The sequence below is a fragment of the Aedes aegypti genome, chromosome 2, assembly GCF_002204515.2.
Source record: "Aedes aegypti strain LVP_AGWG chromosome 2, AaegL5.0 Primary Assembly, whole genome shotgun sequence".
NCBI classification, from domain to species: Eukaryota; Metazoa; Arthropoda; class Insecta; order Diptera; family Culicidae; genus Aedes; species Aedes aegypti.
This window is the reverse complement of record NC_035108.1, coordinates 19687835-19703412: the sequence shown is the minus strand read 5'-3', so window position 1 is coordinate 19703412 and position 15578 is coordinate 19687835. Positions and strand designations below refer to the sequence as shown.

At 38.3% G+C, this 15578-nt stretch overlaps 1 protein-coding gene across 17 annotated transcripts in view; it reads left to right on the top strand.

Moving 5' to 3' along the window:
- The window catches only part of LOC5571223 (potassium channel subfamily T member 2), a 716145-nt gene that overhangs the window by 593938 nt on the left and 106629 nt on the right, over positions 1–15578 (top strand). For all 17 annotated transcript variants that reach the window (XM_021840115.1, XM_021840117.1, XM_021840125.1 and 14 more), the window contains 4 exons: positions 1793–1867; positions 2730–2813; positions 10165–10259; positions 12450–12633. In XM_021840115.1, the coding sequence (XP_021695807.1) occupies positions 1793–1867; positions 2730–2813; positions 10165–10259; positions 12450–12633 (438 nt within the window). The remainder of the gene's footprint in view (positions 1–1792; positions 1868–2729; positions 2814–10164; positions 10260–12449; positions 12634–15578) is intronic.

Sequence of the window (15578 nt, the reverse complement as noted above, 5' to 3'; positions counted from 1 at the left end):
ACAACCAAATTTCTTCCAATCACTTAAAATTATGGGAGCATGATATTTATCACAATTGACATCGTTTAAGCATAGGGGAGCAAAAACTTCAAAAATTGCATCAGTCTAATGTACAGTCAGTCTATGCTATGCTAATTTCTCCAATGCCTCTTTTACCTGTGGGACTCATATATATTTATGAGCAGATGAAAATCTGGAGCACTTCTTGGACGAATTCTTGGAGAAATTTTTGGAAGAATTCTAGTAGAAAACACTAAATTATTATCTGAAAGAATGTCTCAATTGATTTGAAGGGAAAATCCTAGAATAATGACCGAAATAATGTTTTCATGGGTTCACAAAGCAGTCCCTGGAGGAGTTCTCCCTTGAATTCCTTAGAATGAATTCATGAATATTTTTAAATTGATTATTGATCACTGTATAGATTCATTTTTTATAAAAATTCCGGAAATGATTCCTCGAAGATGCCCTATAGGAATGTCCAGATAAATTACAGTATAAGCATCTGTAAGCAACTGTTGAGCAAGTGCTGGAGGAATCTATGTGGTAATCCTAGTACGCATAACAGGAAAAAATCTTGGTGAATTTCAAAACAAGTTCTGAAAGAATACTAGCAGAAGTCTTCGGAAGTGGGTCTGAAGAAATCTTAAAAAAAAATATATCTTGTAAATATCTTGGAGAATTGAATGGAGGTTGTATTGGTGAGTTTCTAAAGCAGTCTCTAGGAAAATTGAAGCAAAAAAAAAAAATGCAGAAATACCTACAGGATATCTTTGAATATGTTTATTTAAATATCTCTTTTTACCATTATTGAAAATCGTCTTTCTGGCGTAACAGCCTGATTCTCAGCTTAGGGTTCTGATTACTTCCACAGATGTTGACTGAGAGCTTTCTTTTGACAATTTTTGCAATTGTATACAGAGTGGCAAGCACAAAGGTACTCTGTGCCCTGAGAAGTCCAGAAATCATGGGGTTCTGTCTTGAATTTACCCTGCCAATTTTCTCAAATTACACTGCGAAACACGGTTTTGTCTCAAGCATCAAAATACCGCCCTTAACTTAATTAAGGATTGCTGTATCCATTGCCATTTTCAAAAATATCGTAGCACGTCTAGTTTATGAGATATTAGCTGTTGAAAATGCTAAATTTGACTATTTCAGCCAACTTGCATGCAAGTTTGCCAGCTTGTATGGAAATTTATTTGCTTAATTTGCCTCAGAACTCAAACTTCAAGTGTTTAAGAATACTTATAAACAAAGTTCATAACATTTCCGATGCTCAAAACTTATGTTTTGTTGGTTGAGAAAAGTATTGTATTTTGCCTTATAAGAGAAACGAAGAATTTTGTATGGAGACTGTAAGCATGTTGAAAAAATCGATTTAACCTATATTTAACCGTTCAAATTCAACCGAAATATATCTGAAATGAAAGCTAAAGTCCTGTTTTGCATGCTTGTTGGATTAGATCTCAAAAGTTTTTGGTAAATCTTTGTTTAATTTTTATGTAAACGTCAATAAAACCAGTGTTTTCTGCAACTTTGGCGACCTGTAGCTAAAAATTGTGACGTGCTGGAACATTTCTGAGAAGGACATCAGATTCAGCAGCCCTAAAACTACTAGAGACACACAATTTGATCCTTGAGACATGCAAAAATGTCATTTTTGTTACGCTGTGCTATCATACTTGAGAAATTCAGATTCCATCATTTATAAAATACGTTCACCCAATCCAACAGTACATTCCAAATTCTTCATTCAAAATTACTAATAATCACTCTCTTTTCCTTCCAGGGCAATATATGGCAGCAAATTTTATCATTTCATTTTATATTGGAACTTGTTACAACGATACCATTTACAATTACGGTAAGCATCTAACTTTCACGCTGGATCGCCACAAAACCATCCATGTAATCCCCCTTCTAATGCCACGCATCCCCAAAGATCCACCTTTTCTCGACCTAGTCCATTCAATCCTCAAAATCCAGACTGCACCGACGATGAAGACGATTACGACTTCTACAATGACAACGACGCCCGAAGGCCAGAACGACATCGTTTGTCTCCGAATAAAATGTTTATATTCATGGACAAACAGAGTGGCGTGCCTTGCCACAACCACACAGAAGGCACAAATCGGAAATCCCTACCCCAAATAAAACCACTGAACGGTAGAGAATGGCTTGGAGAGCAAAAAATCATGCCGAAGAGCATGACTTGGCCCCATAAAATCCCCAAACTCAAGACGGACTCTTCGTTTTGGACCATCACCAGTCGTCCTAATCGTCGTCGTCGTCGTCGTTGTCGTTCAGTCTGTACTTTTGTCACCACACCCCCTACGGAAACAATGAATCTGCAAGATGGGGGTTAGGGTGTCCCAAAATTACACTTTGTCAGAACAAACTCTTGTGTAGGGAAATTCTGGGAAATGTATATTGAAGTATTTTGAAAATTTGCTAACCAAAAAAAAGTATTTTTTTGGTTAGAAAATTTTTGTAATTTCAATTAATAACTATTGAAAGTTGAGCCTCAAATTTCCCCGACAAAGTGAAATTCTGGGACACCCTTACTGGGATGATGATGTTACACAAAATTTCCCTCCAGCTTCCGAGCTTCATACGTTTCTAGCCATCAGCACTATCGACTGACTGTTGATTGTTCAATTATGAATTACGGATTAATGAAGTGTGTGCATTGCTCTTTCTCTTCTCTCTCTCCCATCCAACAGATTTTATGGCCTCCATTCAGGAACCTGTTCATACCGGTGTTTCTCAACTGCTGGCTAGCTAAGCGTTCCTTGGAAAATATGTTTGTAAGTATTCTCGTCACTTTTGAAGCCATCGTCATCGAATGAAGTTTTACCCTAGAGCATTTTCAACCGAATCAAGCAGAGTGCAACCCAATCGAATGGTACTCATATTTGCGGTGCCATTGTTTTGCTCCCGATCATGGGTCATTTGATTTTATTCGACCATTCGGAATATGTGAGATTTTTATGGCACCAAGTGGTCCCTGACTAGGTTTCTTTGTTCGAATCGGTTCTCGAGTGACTGCAGTCTAATCAATCATCATAAACACACAAAAAAGGGACGATAATCGGAATAATCGGAAAATGGCTGGGATATTTGGGGGACATTTGACTTTGAGATCGGTGCTCAGTTTGACAATGTCAGTCGGGAGTCGATAAAAGCGGTTGAATAGTTTTATGGAGCGATTCAGAAGGATAATGTGTTTTGTGATCACACAAATTATTTGACTATGATAAAACTGAATGCCTTTGAATTTGCAAACGACATAGAAAATTATGTACTTGAGCATAGCATATTCAGTATATTAGTGTCTGTTGATTGTAACAGTAAGTTAGGAAGTTTTTTTATTGAATATCATCATGACACGAATAAATCTTATTCCTGCATCTAACATAACATCCCAGGGGTCCTTCGGATACGTTCGGTAGACGTTCTGGCCGAAAAATGTTTAATATTTTCGCATTGTGATCATGCGCTGCTGATCAGAACAAACTCACCAATTTTTTTATTCGAAACTCCTCTGCAATCCGTGGCTCTTCTAATAATGAACAATAGCATGAGCCGTAGCATAGCACTGCCCATCAAAATTCACGCGCCGAAGGAAAAATCGGCAAAAACTGCAGCTCATTATCCATCCCGAGCCGAACATCCACGAACCAATTTTTTAAGCGGCACGCTCAACACACACACACAGGAGCTAATAAAAACGAGTCGCGCGAAACGAATTCAATTGCTGGAGCCATCACGGAGCACTCTCGAGCAAATCGAATATAATCTCCGAAAAAAAAAAACACTTTTTTCACTTTGAAAACCATGTTTCCACAGAACATTTGCACGTGGCATATCACCATCCGCCGAATCTAATTTTCACCAGCCGAATTGAAAAAAAAAATCGCTGAACGAGGTAAACGTGACACTAAATTCGAAACGCAGCCGCCCACGCGCACGGCTTGCTTCGATCTCCCCATTAACATTCACTGTTATGTCAGGGGTGTAATGATCTGTAGACGATTGATCGTTTTTTGGTATTTTTTTCCTCATCTGAGCCTTTCAAGCACTGCTTCCACTATTTAGGAATATTGTGACTCATATTTTATTTGGTCCTCATCAAATATCCTTTCACAATACGGCGATATTCAAAACAGAAAAGGCAGTAGTGTCTCTTTTTCAGTGGTAGTAAAATCGAAATCCTGAAGCAAAGAAAGCGCCATGGCAGATGAGCTAAACACAAAAAGTTATCTATTCACATTACGCTTGATTTCTAATCACTATTTTTTCCATAAGTTTCGACAGCTCTGAACTACCATTCTTCCATGCACTTGTGTTGGAAGTTTGAGAATTTTGAGAATCCAGCGTAGCGCGATCAGTGAGTGGAATACAACCATCAGTGTCGCTGCTTGGCGGCCAGTGAGAGAAACTGAATGTTCGAAAGGTTGTTGTCAGTAATTTTTGCCGCTGGCGCCAACTGCTAGCGTTTAAGAACGAAATAAACAGTCGTTACCCTATTGAGATATGATAGACGTTGGTTGATGTGTCATACTGTCCCAACTCGTTTTATAAAGTCTATTACCCTATAAGGACTACCTTGCAAAATGTTAACATTCTTTGATTGAGCAATGCTCAGCAGTTTCGTTTTCAGCTTGACAAAAACTTGGGCAGTGACCATAAGATTTCCTTTATTAAGATTCAGTATAGCCCGGGCTTTTGCCAGACTGGGTTTTATGAATCTTTTCGCTTGCTTGGATACATCCGTGGCGTTTCAATTGGATTCTGCCATGGACATTTCCCAATTTTTTAGTTTCATCGTGAGAGTGCACTCCACAGAACGGTTCAGAGCCGACAAAGCTCAAAACTGCGCCCTGTCTTGTCGGCGATTTCATTCCCCTCTATTCCACAATGGTCGGGCACCAAGTACAATGTAACTTGGTTCCTACTGGCCAGTTGCTTCAGAGTACGAATACATTCCCACACTAACTTTGATCTATGTGTACATGTGAATGCCTTTAGAGCATTCAAAGTGTAGTAGGCTGGTAAAGGGTCGCTAGGCGGATAAGAAAATAAACGTCATTTGTAGTCTGAACAGCACTGAAGTAATACTTGTCTACAATGGCGACGAGAGATAAATAGGATTTTGAAAGAGAAGTCATCAAAGTCATAGAATCAGGATTGGCGAAAGTGGAACTTGTTAAAAAATGTGGACTTTCTTCAGTCTCCATGGAGCGAATTCAATCCCGGTACAGTATATCAGAAAGGATCTTGACTGAATGACAAGATTTGGAACTAATGGTAATTATGGAAATACCTTGTAAGTATGTTGTAAATAATGTTGAGATCTGAATGAGATTCTACAAATAAAGCTGCTGTCAAAGGTACTCAATTTGAAAAGCGATTCATAACAAATCATTCACAGTATACTTCAGAACGAGGAAAAAGTGTAGGTTTTCCAAACAACAACCGTTCTTTGTGACTAAAATTATGGTAAAGGTAATTTATTTCGTGACGAATTATGAGCGAATGTGGATAATGTTTTCCAATTTAAATGCATGGTTTATCAGCATACGGTGAATGTTTTTATACTTTTATCGCTCTGTTCAGTGTGTAGAACTATTTCTAAAATATCAACACAGCTTAAAATATGTTGTAAATTTCAGTTTATTTTCATGCACATATTTGGAGCATCAAAATAAACTGAAATGTCAACGACAAATCGCTTATTTTTCAATCGAATGCACTTTAAATTTACACGATCATGTAACATTCAAGCATCTTTAGTTGAAAATTAAACGTGATGCTGTAACAATAGATTTGATTTACTTTTATTATACTCTTCTGTTTACGCTACCTTGAAATTTAAATATTTTATCTGTGAAGTTTGCGCAAAAATCCAGGGTTTTTTATTTCGTTGGTCTGAGTAGAGCATTCTATACGATTACATTAAAAACAATCTTCTTGGAGAATTCATTACAATGCAACTTTCTTGATGCCGCAATATCTTGAATTACCAGCTGCTGTTTAAATTGTACAAAAGATGAGTTATCGCCGAAACATGTGCGACCAAAATCAGATTGTCATTGTTTCTTGATAATTCTTCATAACGTTAGTTTACAATTTTAAAGTTCAAACTGTGATTATCTTCGTTTAATACTCTGTTTTGCAATTTCAATTTGAAGTACTCACTAAAACAGTGAATTAAATAAGAAAAAAAAATGCATAAATCGCAAATGTTACATAAACGCAGTTATTGAAAATTTTCTTCAAATATACTCATAAGCTGTTTGTTCGGAAGATTGAACTTTTATATGCATATTGGCGTTAGACATTTTTTAATATCGAGCTGAAGAAGCAAGTAATTATTGATTAGATAACATAGATATGTTCACCGTAATGATAAAAATTATATAAAAGTAATTCCCTAATTGCAATGTAGAAGTCAATCAAAATTATATGTGAGTATTGACAAAACTCAATGTAAGAAAAATTTACGAATATTTCTGATGTATAGAAGCGTTGAAAATAAGACTTGCAGATAAACAAAAATTTGGTCCACGCCAGTTCCAGTGCTTTAACAATCAGTAGAGAGTAAATGGAATACCTAAAATAATTCCGGTCTACTTCTCCTTAAGAAACGAAGAGGGCAGAAACCCTGGTCCGTTTCTGTAAAACGAACGTAGGGAGATTCTGGAAATTTTGCCCATTTCCAAACGAAATGAAAGGATAACACATATCGTCCGGTCCGCTCTTAGTTAAAAAGTAGAGAGTATAGAGAACATCTTGAATGATTCTGGTCTACTTCTCCATAAGAAATGTAGAGGAGGAAATAATTCTGGTCCATTTTTGAAAAAAGCACGTAGGGAGTTCGGGGAAATTCGGTCCTGTTCAAAAGAGATCAGTAGGAATAACACGTATCATCCAACCCGTTTCTTGAAAAAAAAAAAGAAGATAGATAACGCTTTTAAGAGGACTTCATATGACATGAAGAGGATTAAAATCAAAAAGCTCATAAGGCCGGTACTCCTCTACGGGCATGAAAAGTGGACGATGCTCTAGAAGGAATTGCAAGCACTCGGAGTTTTCGAACGTCGGGTGCTTAGGACGATCCTTGGCGGTGTGCAGGAAAACGGTCGTGCTTATTCTGCGCGGCGTGTGAGGTGACACGAGTCGAATGAGGTGACAATTGTCGACTCGCTCCCATTTGATTAACATTAGTCGTCTCACGTCACTCGCGGTGAGAGCGAGTCGTCTCGACTCACACGCCGTGCAGAATAAACACGGGTGTGTGGCGGCGACGGATGAACCACGAGATCGCCCAGCTCTACGGTGAACCTTCTGGATACTGGAGAAGGTGGCCAAAGCTGGAAGGATACGATGAGCAGAGCATGTTACAAGAATGCCGAACAGCAACCCTGCAAAAAATGTGTTTGCGTCGGATCCGGTTGGTACAAGAAGGCGTGGAGCGCAGCGAGTGGTTCATACTTGAGCTCACACAAAAATATAAATACTCAAAGTTTGAATTTAGGCTGACTATGAGCGGGTTGTTTAGTATTGACTTTTTAAACAGTTTTGCTTCCGCCTTCAAAAACTATAAATGGATTATCTGCGTGCCAATTAAACTTTTAACATTCTTGGAAGAAAATGCTATTTAGTATGACCTGACCAAATTTGCGCCAGTGATCTGTATGACCCCGGATTACGGTACCTCAAATTGAAGACTTTTTCCTTGAGCTACTGAACAACTCTGCCGAAGACGCTATCTTTCTAAGTGGTCAGGATCCGGAGCTATCCGCAAAACAAATAATCTATGCTCACTAGCGCCGCCTGGTGGCAAAATTTTGAATCTCATAGCTTTTATAATGAGAGTCCTTGAGCTACTGAACAACTCTGCCGAAGGCGACATCTTTCTAAGTGGCTAGAATCCTAAGATAACCCAAAACAAAAGTTTCATGCTCACTAGCGCCGTCTGGTGGCAAAATTTTGAATCTCATAGCTTTGATAATGATAGCCCTTGAGCTAATGAACAACTTTACCGAAGACGCCATCTCTAAGTGGTCAGGATCCTGAGGTATCCACAAAACAAAAGTTTTATGCTCACTAGCGCCGTCTGGTGGAAAAATTCTGAATCTCATGGCTTTTATAATGATAGTCCTTGAGCTACTGAATAACTTTGCCGCAGACGCTATCTTTCTAAGTGGCCAGGATCCTGAGCTATCTGGAAAACAAAAAATCTATGTTCACTAGCGCCGCCTGGTGGCAAAATCTCGATTCTCTTTCGGCTATAATAATGATAGTCCTTGAGCTACTGAACAACTTTGCCGAAGACGCCACCTTTCTAAGTGGCCAGGATCCTGAGATATCCGCAAAACAAAAGTTTCATGCCTACTAGCGCCGCCTGGTGGCAAAATTTTGAACTCCATAGCGTTTATAATGATAGTCCTTGAGCTACTGAACAACTTTGTCGAAGACGACATCTCTCTAAGTGGTCAGGATCCTGAGGTATCCACAAAACAAAAGTTTTATGCTCACTAGCGCCGTCTGGTGGCAAAATTCTGAATCTCATAGCTTTTATAATGATAGTCCTTGAGCTACTGAACAACTTTGCCGAAGACGCCATCTCTCTAAGTGGTCAGGATCCTGAGCTATCCGGAAAACAAAAGTTCTATGCTCACTAGCGCCGCCTAGTGGCAGAACACCGCAATTGAATGACCACCATATGTTAGTTCTTGAACTACTGAACAATTTTGCTGAACATCATGATCCTCTATTTTGAATACTTTTTAAGATAATGATCATTTATAAAAACGGTCTTTAATCTGAATTTCGGTCGTAAAAAAGTGGTCGGAAAAAGAACCGTCGGTAAAAAACGGTCGTAAAAAGAGGTTGGAGTGTATATTTTATCAAAAATATGAATTATTTTATATCTGAGAAATATGTATTCCGTATATCGACAATTTTTCGGCTCTCGAACTCACATATGATCCGTATTCTGACAGGCTGGACAGGCAAGTTCCAAGTACAACAAATAGCTAGTATGTTGATATTCTAAATACTTGGAGTACGTTTTCTTGAAACCATGAAAAAATACTTGATCCCATCTGTCTGAACACCGACCATATGTCGAACAATTGCGTTACATTTTGGGGGTATTACACAAGTAAACTTAATAATTTAATAGGTTTGGTTACATTAATCATAAATTGTTTGTCAAAGCTGATCATAGTATACTGTTTTAAACACAGAAGTAAAATTAATATCACAGAGGGGCGAATTAAAATAAAATGTCAGTGTCAAGGAGGCAAAAGTCTAAAAAAGTTTGGGAAACACTGTTCTAAAAACTCGTGATGATCTGCCAAACATTTCGTTAAAAATAGATCCAAAGAGCTCGAAAAAGTTGAAGAAAAATTTGATTTTGCAAAGGTAGCTACAAAATGTTCTACAGGATTATTGTGGTCATTTTATCAGTCAATCATTGATCAGAAATTCACTAAACATTCTATCACGGCACCGAATTTTTAGTTCAAACTACATATGCCCTGATGAAGATAGATTTGGGAACCTGTGGGAACGATTATGGAGCTGTACAAGCAGTTACATATTATGTTTTTGAGTTATCTATTATTAGTATCGGCACCCTATTTCATACTTTAAAAGGAGTAACATCGATTTTTCCGGCTATTGAAATACGTTTGAAATGAGTTTTTTTACTATACAGTTAACTCTCCCTTACTCGATATTGAAGGGATCATCGAGTTAGAGAGGTATCGAGTTATAGAAAACAAAACCAGTGCAACTGTGATCTAAGGGACCATCGAGTTAGCCATGAAAACCAAATTTTACTATGGTTCTCTAACTCCATATAGAGGTACGGAATATCGAGTAAGGGAGTGTTAACTGTACATGTAAGAGAAAAATATTAACTTATTACAATCACTAATTTTCATAAGCACAGCAGAAAATAATTTTGTGTGAAGAAAAGCCAAATGATACCATTTCACATAAGAAACTGTACATATAATGAGAAGCTACATCGAAAACAGCAATACAGCATAGAACATTCGATGGAGACGCTTGGTTATTTGTCCACTAACAGCGTTCATTAACCTACTAATGTCAACCTCACTTGCCTTTCCTCTCTTCCAGAATGATCTTCATCGAGCGATGCAGAAATCACAATCAGCTCTCTCCCAGCAGCTGACAATCCTGTCGGCGACCTTGCTGTGCCTAGTATTCACCAGGTAAGAACAACGAAATGCGATAAACTTCATCGTCAAGCAGCCGACTTCCGTTCCCGACGACACCTTTGCCTACTTCATCCCTCTCTCCCACCTCCTCGAGCACACTTCCGGTGAAAGCTTTTTCATTATGAAAGTTTTTGTCTTTCTTGTACCCGTACCGCCTGAACTCATGTTCTCAATTTCATACTCGAAATGTTACCTTACTTCCACTGGTTGTTCAACGTGGCCACCACCAGGAAGGGGCTACATGCAACCCGAACAGTCAATTACAACAGAATGGTTACAGATTTTGATACTAAGTTTGAACAATTTGTACTAACTAAATGTGTCATTATTTTTACTGGTTTATGCAACAGTGTGATGTTAATATTGTAAAATAATAGCAGGTTCTGTTATTCTTTATAATTAAATTATGACAAAATTTCGTTATTTTTTTAACAAAATAAAAACGTTTGCGAAAATGTGTCTTTAGAAGTTATTGAAATTGTGTGCGTAAATTTGTAAATCTTGTAAATTTGGGGTTGTTGAATCCGATGCCACTTCAAGAAATGTTCCAGCATGCCCCAAATTTGAGCAATAGTTTGCCAAGGTTTCATAAAATACTGATATATATGAGAAACAATTTTCTTATAATTCCCTGGTCGGAAAATCGACAAGAAAAGCAGAAAGAAAATCTCATCTACCCACCAGCCCGAAACTCGAAGCAAGCCTGTCAAAACAGTTAGTTAGTTGGTTTATGCAAGACCGCAAGACAAAGAACGGAAAAGCGTTCTCCGGATGTCGACTTGGCTCCGGTTCCGCCTCCACCATTTCCACTGCTTTAAGCCTAACATCTCTCGGTTAACTTGTCTCTCGCTGGGATATGTACTTTTCGCTTTGTGCTGAAAACCGAAGTGATGTTCCGAAGTCATTCCATGTCAGCGATTGTCCCCATATCGTTTCGCAGAAATTAACATAAGCGATTTCCCCTCCTCGCCGGTACATACACAGGACAGCCTCCTCGAGAGCACAGACGCAAAAATCGATACTTCGGTTTGCGGAAACATGAATTCCAAAGTCTCGTGCGACACGGGATCAGTCGGTGTTCGTGTAAATCAAGCTTCCCACCCCTCCAACCATTACGTCCCGCTGCATTGTTTCAGATTTCACATCAATATCATTTAAATGCATGAGTGTAGCCAGGATTTCCATCAGGGGATAGATATACTCTGAAGTACATTTTTAGAGGAATTAAATAAACAAAAGGTTTTGTTTATTAATTGCTGGAAAAATCCGATGTAAAGTTCATCAACAATTCTACCTGGACAAAATTGTTCTCTAAATATTAGTTCTGGAGACAATCTTTGAAAAAGTAAAATACATGATTAATTTACGTACAGTCAACCAACAGCTTCAAGGTTCTAATACAATTCTGCATCAAAACGTTACAAGTATTGTATAATATCATGAAAACTTCAGAAAATTTAGGGTTTAAAATCGTACATTTTCTGTAAGAGAACTTTCAATTTTTGTATTAGGTCTTATTTTGGATGTATATTTTTTTAAATCGACAAGGGGTACAAAATCAACTGTTCTCCTTTGGCTGCATCCATGTTTAAACTCACTCCTTCAGCCAACAGTCGCTTATGCAAATTAACTGAGCTGTGATGCCTGTTGCATCGATCCAACAACAAAAAAAGCGGACATGGTTCCGAACCAGGCAGCGGAGAATTATAATGTAAATCAACTTCCTCTCAACTCAAGCAGCCATCCTTTTGTATCCTCAAAGGAAGGATTTGCATCCACATCAGCGTTTAATCGTATCAATTCAAAGGGGGCAATGGCACGGAAGCCTGGCGAAAAGGGGGCAAATCGTTTCAGAACATCCATGGCATGTCGCAGAACCACGCTCCAGTGAACTGATTATGCTTGGACGTCCCACACTATGTCGAATGAGGGTTATTATGCAACTTTCATTTACCTCAGAATTTCTTTCACAGGAAGTTGCACTTGAAATGAATGAGGAATTTGCGTCATACCCACAGCAAAGCATTTTAGCCTTTAATGTTCAGAATATGGCTCAAAACGGTACACGAAAATTGCATAATAACCCCCTTTGGACATACCGTGACATCCATCAGTCAGTCACGTGACGATTAAGATAGGAAATGTACCTAATGGCAGTATTTTTTTTATCACTTCTCGTTGCAGCGTATGTGGGATCCAGCACTTCCAGCGGGCGGGTCATCGGCACCTGAATCTGTTCCAGAGCACCTACTACGTGGTGGTGACCTTCTCGACCGTGGGCTACGGAGACTTTGTGCCGGACATTTGGCCCTCGCAGCTCTACATGGTTATCATGATCTGCGTGGCACTGATCGTGCTCCCGACGCAGGTACGTTGTGTTGCTTTGCGTGTGCTGTGATTGTAATCTCGTTTGGTTTGAACGTTCTTATTTTTCTTCGAGGCTGTGATAGTGTTATTTTTTGATAAACAGGTGCAATCTAACAGAAAAAACAAATGCTTAACTTGATATTATAAAAAAACTGTAGTAGTTGTTGTATGAATCCATGAGGGATTAATAAAGGTTTCAGCGACACTTTAATCAAATGTTCGAATGTTGTAACGAAAAATATTGCTACGAATCGACCACTTAGTAGGGAAAATGTACCAGTTATGGCTATAGTGATTCCCTATTTGGTTATATGTGTTTTCTCGAAAACTTTCACATTTTGAATATTTTTCAATGTTTCAACATGAAGATATATTTGATGTCAAACTACTTAAGCACACTTCTTCTTCTTCTTTCTGGCATTACGTCCCCACTGGGACAGAGCCTGCATCTCAGCTTAGTGTTCTTATGAGCACTTCCACAGTTATTAACTGAGAGCTTACTGTGCCAATGACCATTTTTGCATGCGTATATCGTGTGGCAGGTACGAAGATACTCTATGCCCTGGGAAGTCGAGAAAATTTAAAACCCGAAAAGATCCTCGACCGGTGGGATTCGAACCCACGACCCTCAGCTTGGTCTTGCTGAATAGCTGCGCGTTTACCGCTACGGTTATCTGGGGTACTTAAGCACACAGAATGATTAAAAATTTGAAGATAATCAAATTATCCCGTATGGCGAAATAGGGAACCATTATGTCCATAACTGGTACACCTACCCTATTTGAGATTCATTATCGACGTTTTTATGCAATTCTATCTTAGATGGATATACCTTTTGTGAAACCTATCCACGAGTTGCTTGTCTTTAGCAGCGCTAGTGAAAAAAAAATACTATACAGTTTAGTGCCAGAGCGACTAGATATACACTACCGGTCATAAATACGGACTCACTAAAATAAGTATTGCAACACTCAGCTGAGTATTGAATCACCCTGAAAAGTTTAGCATCTCCTCAAAACAGGTAAATTCACATTGCTATATCTCGAGATCCTTACGACTTGCAAAGAAGCGATCTTCAGCAAAGTTGTTCAGGGGATCAAGGACATCCGGAAGGCAAATAGTTAAGTTCGCGATTTTGCCACTAGGTGGCTGTAGTGAGCATGTAAAATTGAGCATTTCAAACTAGTTCTAGCATATGATCCACAAGAGATAGAAAGTTCGAGTCTTCGGCAAAGTTGTTCAGAAGGCCAAGGACATCCGGAAGACAAACGGTTTGGTTCGAGATTTTGCCGCTAGGTGGCGCTAGTGAGCATGCAAAATTAAGTATTTCAAACTAGTTCTAGCTTTTAATCCACAAGAGATAGAAAATTCGAGTCTTCCAGTTCAAACCAGATTTAATCGAAATTTTGCGTCTTCAGCAAAGTTGTTCAGAAAGTAAAAGGGCATGAAGTGAATCTCACCTGGAACACTTGAATATGAATTGAATTGGACATGAGTCACTGGGATATGGAGCTAATCAAATCTGAAACACTTGAATATAAAGTGAATGAGACCTGAATGCCTTAAATTTACTTCAAAAATCAAACAACAATCACTTGGATATTGAACTGATCAAACTTGAAACACGTACATAAAGTAATTCAAGCATGAATCACTTGAAAATGAAGTAAATCAGCCCTAACCAGCATGAGCATGGAGTCATATCTGAAAAAGTGGAAAATGCACCTATATTTTAGATGAATCAAACCTGCACAACTTGAATATCAAGTAATTCGTACTTTAAATAGGTGAATATGAAGTGGTTCAGACCTGCAGCACTTGAATATAAAGCGAATCAAACCTGAATCACTTGAATATGGAGCGAGTCTGACATGAATCACTTGGATATGAAGCGAATCATACATAAATCACTGTAATAATCCTAAATCTCTTTAATGTGAAATAAATCCGACCTGGAACTCTTGTACATAAAGTGAATCAAACTTGAACCATTTGAAAATGAAGTGAATCAAGCATGAATCACTTAAAATCATTTTAACATTAAGTGAATCAAACATGAAACAGTCGTATATGAGTGAATCAGGTAATAATCACTTGGATATAAGCGAACTGAATCACTTGAATATGAAGTGAATCAATTCTGAATCACTAAATTATAAAGTGAATCTGATGTAAAACACTTGCGGGTATGGAGCGAACAAAACTTGAATCTTTTGAATATAAAACGAATCTATCCTGAGTCACTTGAACATGGAGTGACATGATTTTTTTGGCTCCATATTCAAGTCAAACTTGAATAAAGAGCGAATTAAACTCGAAGGACATGAATATAGAGAGAATCAGACATCAATCACTTGGATATGAAGTCAATCAAACTTGAACCACTTGTATATGAAGAGATTCTGACTTAAATAATTTGAATATGATGAATATGAGTCCTGACTAAATCGCTCGCACATGTAGTAAGTCATACCAGAATCACTAGAATATGAATCAGATCTGATACACTTGAATATAGAATTGATCAGACCTGAATCACATTAATTTAATATGATTCCGTCCCTAATCACTTCAACTTCCAAATACCAAGGGCTTTCTGAACAGCATGGATCACAAGCTAGAACTAGTTTAAAATGCTCAATTTTACATGCTCACTACCGCCACCTAGCGGCAAAATCGCGAACCAAACTGCTTGTCTTCCGGATGTCCATGACCTTCTGAACAACTTTGCCGAAGATCCGAACATTCTATCTCTTGTGGATCACAAGCTAGAACTTATTTGAAATACTCAATTTTACATGCTCACTACCGCCACCTAGCGGCAAAATTTCGAACTAAACTATTTGTCTTCCGGATGTCCATGACCTTCTGAACAACTTTGCCGAAGACCCGAACTTTCTACCTCTTGTGAATCACAAGCTAGAACTAGTTTAAAATGCTCAATTT